At 40.7% G+C, this 14,023-nt stretch overlaps 1 protein-coding gene and 1 pseudogene across 1 annotated transcript; both read right to left on the reverse strand.

Annotated features, from left to right (window-relative positions):
• Positions 1–1,462: 1,462 nt before the first annotated feature.
• Positions 1,463–6,219, reverse strand: LOC122291970 (annotated as a pseudogene).
• Positions 6,220–6,579: 360 nt separating this feature from the next.
• On the reverse strand, positions 6,580–7,650 carry LOC122291174. The gene has a single exon (XM_043098812.1). The coding sequence runs from the start codon at positions 7,648–7,650 to the stop codon at positions 6,580–6,582; it is 1,071 nt and encodes a 356-aa protein (XP_042954746.1).
• Positions 7,651–14,023: the final 6,373 nt, after the last annotated feature.

The raw sequence follows: 14,023 nt of genomic DNA on the forward strand, positions 1-14,023 counted from the left end.
TGCTTGTTTGAGGCCTTATAAGAACTTGTGCAAATGACACACATAATCTGGGTAATTCTCATCAACAAACCCTTGAGGTTGCTCCATAAATACTTCTTCATCCAAAAATTCATGCAAAAAAGCATTTGAAATATCTGACTGGCGTATATTCCAATTAAAAGAGACAGGTAAAGCAAGAACCATTTGGACGGTTGTGTGTTTCACTACGGGTGAAAACGTTTCGGCATAGTTAATTCCATATTGTTGATCAAACCCCTTGGCAACTAGACGCGCTTTATAGCACTCAATACGACCATCAGAGAGCCTTTTGATCTTAAATATCCATTTATTTCTAACAACATGCTTACCGGGTGGACGAGGGCAGAGTGACCAAGTTCCATTCTCCATTAATGCGTCAAACTTAGAGCCCATCACAGCACGCCAGTGAGGAGAAGAGGCAACTTGGGTGTAGGTGGTGGGCTCAGCATCGGTGACTATCGTGGAAAGAACTTGCAGGGGATGCCGAGTGGAGTATTGAGAGATGAAATCTGGAAAAAGTTTGGGTTTGGAATTACCAGTCATGGAGCGGGTTGTGACACGAGTGGGGTTAACTTCTTGGTTGTTTGACAGTGTGGAGGCTGATGGGATGGAGGGAGGAAATGAAGCCATAATGGGCGGATCAATTGGGGGAATTGGTGGATTTTCTGGTGGATGGTCCGAAAGGGGAAAGCTAAGAGAAGTATCTTGAATTTCAGAGTGGGGGGTAGTGAAATCGGCTTCAGGATTGGGAGAAATTTGGGTTGTCAATGGTGGAAATGAGAACAAAGGAGGAGACATACCTGGGGAGACCGTACTCTGTGAGGCAAGAGAAGAGAAGACTCCATCACGTGTAGCAGGAAATTCTTGTTCTTAAAAATGACATTTCAGGACACAAATACATAGCCAGTGTTGTAGTCAAGGCACCTATAGCCATGTTATTGACTTGCATAGCCTATAAAAATGCATTCTTTACTGCGGAAAGAAAGTTTGTGAGTTTCATAGGGTCTAAGTAAAGGAAAACATGCAAAGTCAAAAATTTTAAGATATGAATATTTGGGAACCTTTTTATGGAGCATGTAAAAAGGCGTCAAATAATGTAAGACTTTGTTGGGAAGGCGATTAATAAGATAAACAGATGTGAGGAAAGCATCAGGCCAATATGTATTTGGTAGGTGAGATCGAGCGAGAAGAGTTAGGCCGGTTTCAACTATGTGACGATTTTTTCATTCGGCGATCCTGTTTTGTTGGGAGGTATGAGGGCGTGTTAATCGATGGAATATGCCATTTTCTTGTAAAAAAGATTTAAAGATGATGGAGGTATATTCACCACCGTTATCAGTTTGTAATTGTTGAAGTTTACAAGAAAATACATTTTCCACAAGAGTTTTAAATTGTTTAAAAATTGCCAAAACCTCATTTTTAAATTTAATGGGATATAGCCAAGTAAAACGAGAAAAGTTGTCCACAAAAATAACATAATATTTCGATCCACCAATCGAATATATAGGAGACGTCCATACATCGGAATGAATAAGTGCTAAAGGACGAGTTGTTTGACGAGTTGAGTCACTAAAGGGTAATTGTTTGGATTTCCCTAAAGGACACAACGAACAAAATCCTAGTTTATTTGGTGTGGAAACATCTAAATGTTTAAAAGTGACCAATTTATTTAAAACAACTTGAGACGGGTGGCCAAGACGATCATGCCACGTGTCGAGAGTGGTGGACACACCAAGTTTAGCCGTGAAACAAGAAATTTTATTTGAACAAGATTTATTGTCTGCAATTGAATAGAGTCTGTTCTTAACTTGCCCTTGGAGTAGTAGTTGCCCCGTGTTGTTCTCCTTCACAGAAAAATCATTTCCAGTCAGTACAAAATAACAATCATTATCCAAACAAAATTGGTTGATAGAGATTAAATTTAAGGAAGCATTTGGACAATGAAGAACATTGGATAGAGTAAAATTGGAATGATTTGAGGTGAGAGATGTGGTACCCATATTTTGAATCACCAAACTTGAGCCATTTCCAACTGTGATAGTCTCTTCTCCTTCATAGGGCTATGCGGTGGCCAGGTTTGCTGTATTATTGGTAATGTGGGCATTGGCCCCACTGTCTGCATACCACACCTGTTGAGCATAAGAAGTATTACCTTCAGCAGCCATAGTAGCAAGATCGGATGGTGGTAAGCGGCCTTGATAGGAGAAATTAAACCGATTGTAGCAATCAAGGGCTATGTGACCCTTTTTACTACAGATCTGACAAATGGGTCTATTGTCACCAGAGTGAGGTGCACCTAGCCTGTTGCTAGAAGGCCCCACATGAGATGGGGGACGTGTAGTTGGTATAGGCAAACGAGTTTGGGAGAAAGTACCTGGACCTTTATTCTTCTTTTGCGCCGTAGACTTTGAATAAGTAGCTGCAAAAGCAAAATTATTATTAGCGGGAACAGAGGGGCTAGAGGACTCCATTAACGTCTCAAAGTTCAAAAGCTCGGTCTGGAAATTGTCTAGAGAGAAGTCATTGTCCCTAGTTGCAAAGGTAAAGGCAGTGACAAAGGGCATGAACTGCGGCTTGAGTCCACTCAAAAGGTAAGTGATGAGGTCTTGCTCTTCCATGGGTTTGCCGGCAGCGGACAGTTGGTATGAGAGGAGTTTGGCCTTTTCAATGTAAGAGAAGCATGAATGAGTACTCTGGGAAATGGTTTGAAGTTGTCTTTTGAGAAAGGCAACACGAGACTGTGAGGCCGAAAAGAAATGGGTTTGAAGAGCATCCCAGACTTGCTTGGAAGTCTCCAGATTAAGGACGGTAGAGACAAGTTTTTCAGTGATAGAGGCATAAAGCCAATTGAGAACATAGTTATCCTTCTTAGACCATCGAGTATACTTCGGATTCAAAGATCCGTCAAGCAGAGTTTTGGCTGGAGCAAGGCTGGTACCATCAACGAGTCCAACCATGTCGTGACTCTTCAGGAAAACAAGAAACTGGATCCGCCAGGTGAGATAATTGGGGCCATCCAATTTCGGAAACTGAGGTGAAGTTTGGAGAGAAGAGGCCATGGTGTTTGGTTATTTTTGTGCGGAAGTTGGATTATAGGAACGGTATTGCTGGGCGTGAGCCTTAGCTCTGATACCATGTAAGAACTTTATACACTTAATAGAAATGGTGAAAACAAAGAGACCAACTTAGTCTCTACTACAACTTCATTCTAATTTAAATAGTGCAGTATACGTTATGGTTTTACACAAGTAAATATGGAAAGGAGATATTACAGCTTTACAAGAATAAATATAGAAATATACAAGATAGAAATAAGACTTCTAGCATGACACAAGGTAAAGAGGAAAATCAGGGAGGTATTGATCACGTTGGTTCTGGAGAAGATTGATCTGCAGCTACAAGTTTGGAAAGTCCATCGGCTTCAAGTGTGGAATGTCCAGAGTTGATTGGTCTAACATGCAATGCATATAAAGAACTAAATTTATTAAGTTAAAATTATTTTATTCGACTAGGTTATTATACCTTGAACCATTATAAAATAAATAAAAGAAAAATAATAAATATACAACTCTTTTACTGTTTACAATCTCTATCTTAAATAGAGGATAATTATTTAAAACTGAAATTATTTTTAACAAGTGGCACAATTACATTAATTGATTGTAAAATGAGTTGTAAAAGAGTCCTAAATGTATCGTTACACCTTGTCATAATTATCATAATGCAAACTCAATATGGTAGAAAACTCTGAGTTCATGGTGTTTCTGTCCATGCTTTCTGATGTGGTAGAAAACTCAATATCTATTCTGAATGACTTTTTTTCCTACTGCACAGAAAACTTGACGGGACAGAAAAGGAAATAAAACCCCTGATTTTTGAGTTTCTTTGCCAGAGGAACTGGAGGCATTGTACTGCAAACATTCAATCCAGAGATCGACTACAAAATTAAGTAAATTATTATCAGTTCATGCAAAAATACAAATATCTATATATGAACAATAGATCTCATGATGAAGGACTGAAAAACAGAGTTAAAGAGTAGTAAGACAAATATAGTAACTGTAAGCTTAGCAGAAGAAGTGATATATGCTGCTTCAACCTGGCTTGCTAAAAGGGGAGGGGCATGGTGGAACAGGAACTTCGACAACTTCCTCGAGCATCCATGTGACCTTCCTCATGGTTGGTCTAAGAGATGGGTCTTCCTGAATACACCAAATAGCGATTTTCACAAACTTCTCCATCCTCTTTCTGTCATCCAACGCCTCCACATCATATTCAACCAAAGCATCTAATTTTCCTTCCTGATAACAATCACAGGCCCAATCAGTCAAAATTGCTTTGTCTTCCAAATCCGACTCCATATATACGCTTTTTCGGCAGCAAATGATCTCTAGTAGCATGACACCGTAGCTATAAACATCCACCTTGGCTGTGATCGGCATGTGCCTAAACCAATCAGGTGCAACATAACCTTTGGTTCCTCTAATGGCAGTATTAGTATGGCTCTGGTTCATCATCAAAAGCTTTGCCAATCCAAAGTCAGCAATCAGAGCGTTGTAATAGTCATCAAGGAGTATGTTCTGAGGCTTTATATCGCAATGGATGATCCGGCCGCTGCACTCTTCATGTAAATACAAGAGTCCTCTTGCGATGCCAATAGCAATTTCGATTCTTCGATTCCAACTGGGTTTCAGGTCTCCAGAAAGAAAACCTGCTAAAGTGCCATTGCTCAAGAATTCGTATACCAGCAGCCGTTGTTGGCCCTCATCGCAAAATCCAAGCAATCGAACCAGGTTCTTGTGATGTGTTTGGCCAATCACATTCACTTCTGTCCTGAACTCTCTCTCACTATCTTGGAACGAATTATTTAACTTCTTGACTGCCACATGAACGCTAGAACCCATTCGTATTGTTCCTTTGTAAACAACACCAAAAGACCCCTTTCCCAATTCCTCTTTAAATCCGTCTGTGGCTTCTTCAAGCTCTTTGTAAGTAAAGCAACGCAAATTCAATTGCACACTACTAGCATTTGCGATAATTTTTTGTAGCTTCTTGTGGTAAATGAAGGAGAAACCTAGACAAACTGCTATTACGTTAACAAAGGCAGAACCACCAAGAAGCGACCCAATGAGGATCAAAGTATCCTGGTTCTTCTTCTTCTTTTGGAATGTGGAATTATTTTTCCTGATTTTGATGAGAGCTTTCCCCCCGTTAAGGGAACTATCTACTCTTCCGTTTGAGAGAGGTAGTTTCTTCTTCCAACAGCTATTATTTAATCTGAAAATGGCAACAGCACACATACAGTCTTCCAGGCAAGACTGTCTGCACTTATCTTCAGTATAAGGCCTCAACAGTAAGTAGTCAGAGCTTGGCCAATCTGTATTTGTTAGGTCTTCCCAAGTATAAAGATCTTCTCCAGGGGCTTAGCCTGTCTTCTTCACAGCCTTGTATGAAGTCCGGTTTGCAGCTACCGTACTGGTCATCTGGATCGAGTAAGGAGTATCCCCTGGGGCATCGACACATCGGTCTTCCATCTGCTTTCAGAGTACAGATACTGTTATACCCGCAAACGCCAATACCTTCGCTAACAAGACTGTCAACACAGATATTTTCTGGTACAGACCAAAGAGGACTCCAGCTTCTGTTGCTGTTGGAAGCCTTTGGGTGAGAATATAGGGTAAAAACTCCATCAAAGTCAAGAGTTGCTCTGAAGTAGAAATCAGCACTTGATTCTACCTGTTGTCCCTGTGTTAGAGGGACTCGTTGGCCATTGTCTCTCAAAATAAACATGTAGCCTGATTCGGTGAAGACCAATTCTCGACCGGGACTTGATGGATTAGGATCACCGGAGGAAGTGGTCCCACTAGCATAGTATGCTTCCTTAGCGTAGTCGGTCGACAAGTTTACGGTAACAAGCACAAGATTTCCATCTTGTTGCAAACGCAGCCGAAACCTCCCTGTGGAAAAGTTGGTCTCTGATTGTCGAGATGAAAGCACCCCTCCCCTTGTCAGATTTTGTGTAGGCAACAGCGTATCGGTGGGAGTCGTGGGACTATTGAAACTCTCCCATACCGTAGTAAATTCTCAATCTTGAAGCACAAAGTTCCCTTCGTCGGTCATAACACCAGAAGATACAGTACCAATAATGGTCTGAGAGCTCCATAACTGTTGGTCTTGAGGGTCCATGTCTTAGTCCACGGCCCCCTTGGAAAAAGCCTTTTGAAGTGCCATTCATAACCACTGAATACCACGGGGAGGATATGCATTGCCAAACAAGGCAACATACCGGTTCAGAGAAACCAAAGGCTGCCATGACTTGAATGAGGAATTTCCAGGCAACAGAGTCGTATGCCTTAGCCATGTCGATTTTAAGAACTACATTTCCACCTCTTACTTTTTTATTAATGGACTGAACCATCTCTTGCGTCAAGCTAATATTCTCCAAGATGCTTCTACCCTGAATAAAAGCTCCCTGTTCTTGGGAGACAATGCAAGGTAGCAGTGGTGCTAACCGACCCACTAAGAGCTTTGAACAAGTTTTATAAAAAACTGAACAGAGGCTTATGGGGCGAAACTTGTCAAGCTTTTTGGATTTTTGATCTTTGGAATCAACACCAAAAAAGAAGAACAGAAATATTTTGGGATTGGATTACCTCTAAAGATTTCATGGACAGCAGCGACAACATTTTCAGCAAGGATCTCCCAACAGGCTTTAAAGAATCCTGAGCCAAAACCATCTGGCCCCGAACTACTTTCAATGGGGATGGAGAAGACGACATCTTTTATCTCTTGGATTGAAGGAAGCTCCAGAATATTCAGATTTTCCGCTGGACTCACCACAGGTTCAACTAAACTAGTCAAATCAGGAGCAGGACTTAAATGGGATTCAGCCAGAAAATTCTTGAAAAAATCAACAGCACCCTCATGAACCTCTTCAGGGGACCTCAACCATCTGTTATCACCTATTTCCATCTCCCTTACCACCCTATGGGTTCTAGAAGACAGAGCACGGAAGAATTGGGCATTACCCTCCCCCTTCTCAAGCCATCTTTGCTTGGCTTGTTGGGCGAGCCTCGTTTCCTCCCTACTCTCCCATGTATGCAGCTCAGCCTTCGATGCTAACAGGTCCAGTTCAACATCTTCAGAAAATCCCATTTGAAGTTTTTCTTCCAGGCCATATATCCGTTCCTCAAGCCCCTGAATATGAGAATTAGTCCAACCAAAAACCTCTTTGTTCCACCTTCTCAGCACCCCTTTAACAGCCTTTAATTTATTTGCCAACCCAGCCATTCCTTGTCCGACCTGATCCTTACGCCAAACACCTCGCACACAGTCATGGAATAGCTCATGAGAGGTCCACATATTCTGGAATTTGAAGGGGCTGAACCCATACGGTTTATCATTTTTCTCCATGGCCACCACTAGTGGGGAATGGTCTGAGTTTTGTCTAAGCAAATAGGTCATCCCCAAACCTGGAAATTCCAGCATTAGTTTAGAGTTAATGAAAGAACGGTCCAGTCTTGCCCAGCTACGAGCTCTTCCTTGCTGCCCATTACACCACGACATTTTATTTCCTTCAAACTTTGTTTCAATCATACCCACCGCATCAATAAAATCATTGAATTCCCTCATAGCATTGGTCGGTCTGGGCCTTCCACCAATCCTCTCATCATTATTACGGATAATGTTAAAATCTCACATAATTATCCAAGGTGTGATTCCGGTACTCAACAAGCTCAAATCCTCCCAAAGTCTTCTACGGTCCAGGTATGAACATTTAGCATAGACAAAAGATGCGAGGATTTGTTTGTTCTTCTCTTCAATCATTAGCAAGATACTTTGACCCTTGATGGATTGAACAGTAACCTTTACCTTGGTATTCCACAGCAGCCATAATTTTCCTCCAGCCTCCTCATTAGAAATACATCCCCCCAAACTCCAGTCTATTCTGTAACCAAACCATACACTGCTTATTGACAAAAGGTTCCGCAATGGCTACCACATTCACTTTATATTTCTTTATCATTTTAATCAATTGCTCTTTGGAGGTACCAAGCCCCCTTAAATTCCAATATAAGAAAGGATTCATAAATTCAATTTTGATGGCCTGCTCTTGACCCTAAAGGAACTCCTCTTCCTAGAACCTATACCTCTTTCACTATTTTCTTTCAGTATTTCTTCATATGAGACAATTTCCTGGGTTTTTTGCAGGTGCACTAACTCTTGCGCACCTTCAGAATCAGATAGGGAAACTGGTCCCATGACAGGCAGCAATTCCCCCACTTGGTTAACAGCTTAGTTCTCCGTATCCGTCTTATTTTGTGGCTCTTCCCTTGCTACATTCTGCATTTCCTGGTTTTCCTCCAACGTCATTGGCACAACTGATACAAATTCCTCCTGTAGTAAAATAGGGGAAGTATCTTCTGCCCTTTCAGCTTGTTCATCTCTACTTGGAGACTTTCTTTGAATCTTCTCGAAAGCTTTTTCTATTTCTTCTAGCTCCCCCTCTTCTATTTCTTCTACTAGAAAAAAATCATCATCGTTTACAGCTTCCTTTTCTGATACCAAGTCTGATTCCTGATGGACAACCTCTTTCCCCTTCTTCCCAGAGGACTCTCCTGTCTCATGCCTTGTAATAGCCTCCGATTCAACATTCCACTTTATACTTCTCACCCCCTTTTCTTGTGCTGGTTCCTTCACTTTACCTGCTTCTCCTTCCTTTGTTATTTTCATCTCTAAGGTGCGTTTCTTTCTAGACTTTCCCATATCATCTATACCAGGATTTTTATCTGTTTTTTTGCAAGTACTTAAGTTATGGCCCTGCATCTTGCACTTACAGCAATACGCTGGCAGAGTTTCATAAATGACAGCTTGGTATCGACTTGAAGGGGCCCGAGGAACACCAATCCAAAAACCATCTATCGGTTTCGTCGCTGCATCCATTTCAATACAAATCCGAGCTCCATCAGTTTGGGTGGCACATCTAGTGCTGTTATCACTTCTTAGATAAGTACCAATAGATAGAGCAAGGTTTCGAAGGTAGGATTCATGATAAAAGTTGGGCGGAAGCCCAGGGAAAACCACCCAAACCGGAACCAAGGATGGTTCCGATTCCTCTGAAAAATCTGTAGACTACTTGAACATCCTATATGGACTACCTTCAATCTCGCAGGCTTCACAAGCATAGGCCTTATGATAGTCATCTTCTTTAGCAAATCTCAGGAAAACATGCCGTGGGGATTTCATACTAGAAACGACTGGTTGGGCATTTAAACCCCACCGAGTTCGAATAAAGGCACGGATAGTGTCTAAGGAAGGACGTTGCCGAATGAATTTAAGAACAAGAGAGTGCCTGAATGGCTGTGCAGACCGGTCCAGTTCATCTTGGGAGAACCAGATATAGGTGTCGCCGTCCAGCACTTTTGGGGCACGCACCGGCACCACCACTTCGGGAAGGGGAATCGGTGTTTGCGAGACCATATCCGTAAAAGTCCGTGGCCTGGAGCTTGCCGGCGGGCCCTTTAGGCCCCCGGCGGCTGCCATACTCCTCAGGGGAGACCCAACCCTAAAAACAGAGTATCGCTTTCTATTTCGCTCGTACGGACTTTCTATTTCGCTCGGATGTAGCCCACTTGTGTTCCCGATGATTGCGAGTTACTTATGCTAGAGAGGTCCCTACTATAAAGAAGACTTTTAAAGAAGAGTTTCCAAGAAGGCAAGATCAAACCTTTTACTCATGCTAGAGAGGTCCCTACTATATCTCATCTCTTGTACGCAGATGATATTGTAATATTTTCAAATGGCTGTAAACAGTCCATCCGGTCCATTTCTGAGGTGCTGGAGTTATATGAAGCTTGGTCTGGCCAGAGGGTGAATAAGGAAAAGTCTGCAATTTTTTTTGCTAATCATTTCTCCGCTTCAAGGCGCAGGGCTATTTTAAATTACATGGGTTTCTCAGAGGGTGAACTGCCTTTTAAATACTTGGGGGTACCTATCATAGCTGGGCGATTAAAGGCCATTCATTTTGAGGAGTTGGTTGGAAAAATCAGAGAGAAAATTGGAGGATGGTCGGCGAGATTGTTGTCAAGTGGCGCAAGACTGCTGCTAATTAGACATGTGCTTAGTAGCATTCCAGTTCACCTGTTATCAGTGCTGCAAGTCCCAAAATCTGTCCTCTCCAGCATCAATAAGTGTTTGTCTGATTTTTTCTGGGGCTACAAGGATGGAAAGCCTAAAAAGCATTGGAAATCTTGGGACATTATGTGTAAGCCGGTAGGGGAAGGTGGTGTGGGGATTCGTGATTTGCATGAAACTCAAAAAGCACTACACACGAAATTTGCGTGGAGACTACTAACTACAAATTCTCTTTGGGCCAGCTTTTTCAAAGCTAAGTATGTGAAAAATGACCACGTCTCCTTAATTAACCCAAACAAAGGGAGTCGGTTTTGGAAGATGGTGATAAGGTGTGTTCCACTCATTTTAGAGAACTCTGAGTGGAGACCGAGAGAGGGGTCAGTTTCCTTTTGGCTTGATAAATGGATGGGGGAAGAGACACTTGGAGAAAGGATGCCAATCTCTAGGTATCCAAATATGAAGGTTAAAGAGTGCAAGTTGAATGGGGTATGGGATATGGAACTACTAATAAGCCTAGTTGGAGAACCTAAAGCAGGGGAAATTTTCAGATTTTTGAGTCGTCAAAAAGAAGGTGATGACTTACTTGTGTGGATGGCCAAGGAAGATGGGATTTTTACAACAAAAAGTGCATGGGAGGTCTTGAGGATAAAATCTCCAAAGAGTAATTGGGTACAATGGCTGTGGCACCCAAGCCTTCCTAAAAATATTTCCGTTACTATGTGGAGAAGTGTCAAAAAAGCCTTAAGTGTGGATGACCATATTCGCCGAACAGGAATTCCTTTGGCATCAAAATGTGACTGCTGTAAAATTGGTGGATATGAGGACCTCAATCATGTGCTAGCTACGGGGGAGATGGCTAGATCTATATGGGAGAGGTGCGCAATTCAGGTTGGTATGCCGCGGAGGCGGTGTCAAAGCTGGTATGAGTTGGTGCAAGAGTGGTTCAGTAAAGCCTCTAAATCAACCACGAAGGGACTGCTACTAGGGATAATTCCCTCCATTGTCACATGGTAGTTATGGCTTAGAAGATGCAATGTGCGTATGGAAGGAAGAGACATCAGCTCAGAAGAAGTATGGAGGAAAATAAAATTCTGGATTGTAAAGTTAAGTGAAAAACTCAAAGCCACTAAGCCTTTGAGTGCAAGAGATGAGGAGATTTTATTGGAGCTGAATATTCCCTATAAATCCCCAAAACTGAAACCTTGTAAGCTAATTAGGTGGGTTAGACCAAACATGGGCTGGTACAAGTTAAATGTGGATGGGAGTAGCCGAGGCAACCCAGGCATGGCAGGAGCTGGAGGGGTGATACGTGATAGTGAGGGGAGATTGATTTCAGCCTTTGCAGTTGATCTTGGACAAGGTACTAACACATTTGCTGAATTCCTTGCTCTATTACATGGCCTCAGACACATTAAACAGAAGAATTTTTCTCAAGTGGAAATAGAGATGGATTCCCAGGTGGTTATAAACTGGATCAATTCATCCTCATGTGGGGTATGGTACCTTGAAGAATTTTGGGAGGAGCTTATGGCCTATTTACAGCAAATCACGTTCACCTTGAAACATGTCTACAGGGAAGGAAACTCAGCTGCTGACTTCTTTGCTAGGTTGGGATCCCAAGGAATCAACAAGGTTTGGGAATCCTGGACCTCACTTCCTCACTTGTTGAGAGGAGTGTTGCGTATTGATAAACTTGGGCTGCCATACATCCGGTGCTGTCACTAAGCCTGTAGCAATATCTTTCTGTTTTAAGTTGTTTTTCTGCTTTAAGTTGACAGCAATGTATGTAACTCTGTTCCCTTTTTTCTGGTTAGGGATCAATGTTTTTGTTGGCAATTTTAGTATGTTGTTTTGTGGCTGGGAAAGAGGTTGTAATCCCATGCGCTAAGCTTTTTGCTTAAGTTTAATATATTGGGGAGAGGTCTCCTGTTAAGGGACCCCGACTCTTGATAAATAAAAAAAAAAAAAAAAAGTACTAGGCCATGGTCAGCAGTAAGCTCCACTTTTGATCCCCGTGGTGCAGGCTTATCTCCATTTGCATACCAAACTATGGTCCTGTCTGGTATATTAGCAAACCAGATGGAAAGTAGGAAGAAATCCTTATCACTGTGTGGGCTAAATCCAAAGGCAAAATCACCAGAAGGAGATAGCCATGGAGAGCTATTGGCAGCTGCAATGAGAGAATCTCCAGCAGTAATGTTACCATTACTTTGAGCAACGGTAGAAATCGGTAGCAGAATTAGCAAGGAAACAAGAAGCCAAGGAGGAAGGAAAGCCATTGCGATTGCCATCACAAAAATGAGCTAGGCACAGATTTTAATTGCCTTGTCGCTAGAAATGGTACTGTTGTTAATCAAGCATTTAAGACTAGTCTTCTTTTCAACCTTGGCTTCAATCATAGACCACGTGATAAGGTCTTGGTTTCAGATAAGTTTTGAACCACGCCATCGGAATTCTTTCTAAGCCGTTACCTACTCACATTTGTCACAAAATCATTGGAAGTCTCTCCGTATCGACTCCAGTGGGCCTAGTCCTTGCATGTATTTTCCTGCAGATTCAACAGCGAGGGCTGTTGCATCGATAATTACAATAATGTAAAAAGTACAAAAAAAAAATATATATATATATATATATATATATAATTGCCTAACAAGTAACAAGTTAAATTATAAATGATTTTTTGCAAGTCATCGCTAAAATATTTCGGGAAATTGTTTTCAGATATTGAGTTTATTAGCCTGCTAACGAAAAGATTTTGGTATTCTTTTGAAATAAAAATTAAAAATAAAATAAAATATTATTAGAATATAATTTTTTAATATTATTTTTATTTTAAAATTTTAAAAAAATATTAAATTATTTATTATATTTTATTTAAAATTTTGTACAAAATGCATAAATTTTTATGGTTAAAATTAGTACTTTGTTACGGTTTGATAATGTAGAGTTCTGTCATACGGGTACAGCCAAAGGAAAGGTTGGGAAAAAAAAAACTTGTCAAGTTCTGGGAAATACCTACGAGGAAAACAAGAGTGACAAGAATAATTGTAACCCTACCGGTACGCTGTGCATTTGAATCCAAATTTTCTTAGAAAAATCCTAGAAGAAAATATCCAAGTGATTTGAGGCTAAGAATGATGGCACTTGCATATAGAATACGATTGATCTATACTTCCGTAGAAGAAGATTTTACAAAACCAAACTAGAAAAGAAAGGTCAATATTAGTATTTTTTTTTTTTAAGAGGCTGGTCAAAAGTATGGATGGTGCAGTAGGCCCCGCACTCTGCTGTCTTGTCCCCGTCCACCAGATACCGGTAGATATACCGTGGAGAATGGTTGATTTGAGAAGATGATCTCCTTTTTGCATTGCATGATTTGAGAAACACAATATTTGAATAATTTTAAAACATTTATTTGAATTTTTTTTCTCTTTTTCCTCTGCATGATTGAATAATTCCTAACCCACAAATATAACATAAAATTTATTTTAAAATATTTAAAATTAAGAATTTGAAGAGTTTATAAAGATAGGTAGTCCAGAATCTTTCCCATCATAGCAATCATCTAAAATATTACCTCGGGGACATATACAATTAGCCGATAATTAAGTTAATATTGCATTTCAGAATATATAGGAAAGTACGGACATTAATCATCGACCATGCAATGAGTCATACCCCATGTATAGTATAGACTTTTGTGTCTACTCATGCTTTGAAAAAAAAAAAAAAACTCAATAGTTGAGGAGTAATCTAAAAAGAAAACTATGGAAATTACTCTTGAAATTATAATTACTGATGAGATTATTAAATCTCTTTGAACCCAATTTAATAGCTTATTGGGAAGAAGAAATGATGGCAATTCTTGAAA

Source organism: Carya illinoinensis, chromosome 13 (genome assembly GCF_018687715.1).
Source record: "Carya illinoinensis cultivar Pawnee chromosome 13, C.illinoinensisPawnee_v1, whole genome shotgun sequence".
NCBI classification, from domain to species: domain Eukaryota; kingdom Viridiplantae; phylum Streptophyta; class Magnoliopsida; order Fagales; family Juglandaceae; genus Carya; species Carya illinoinensis.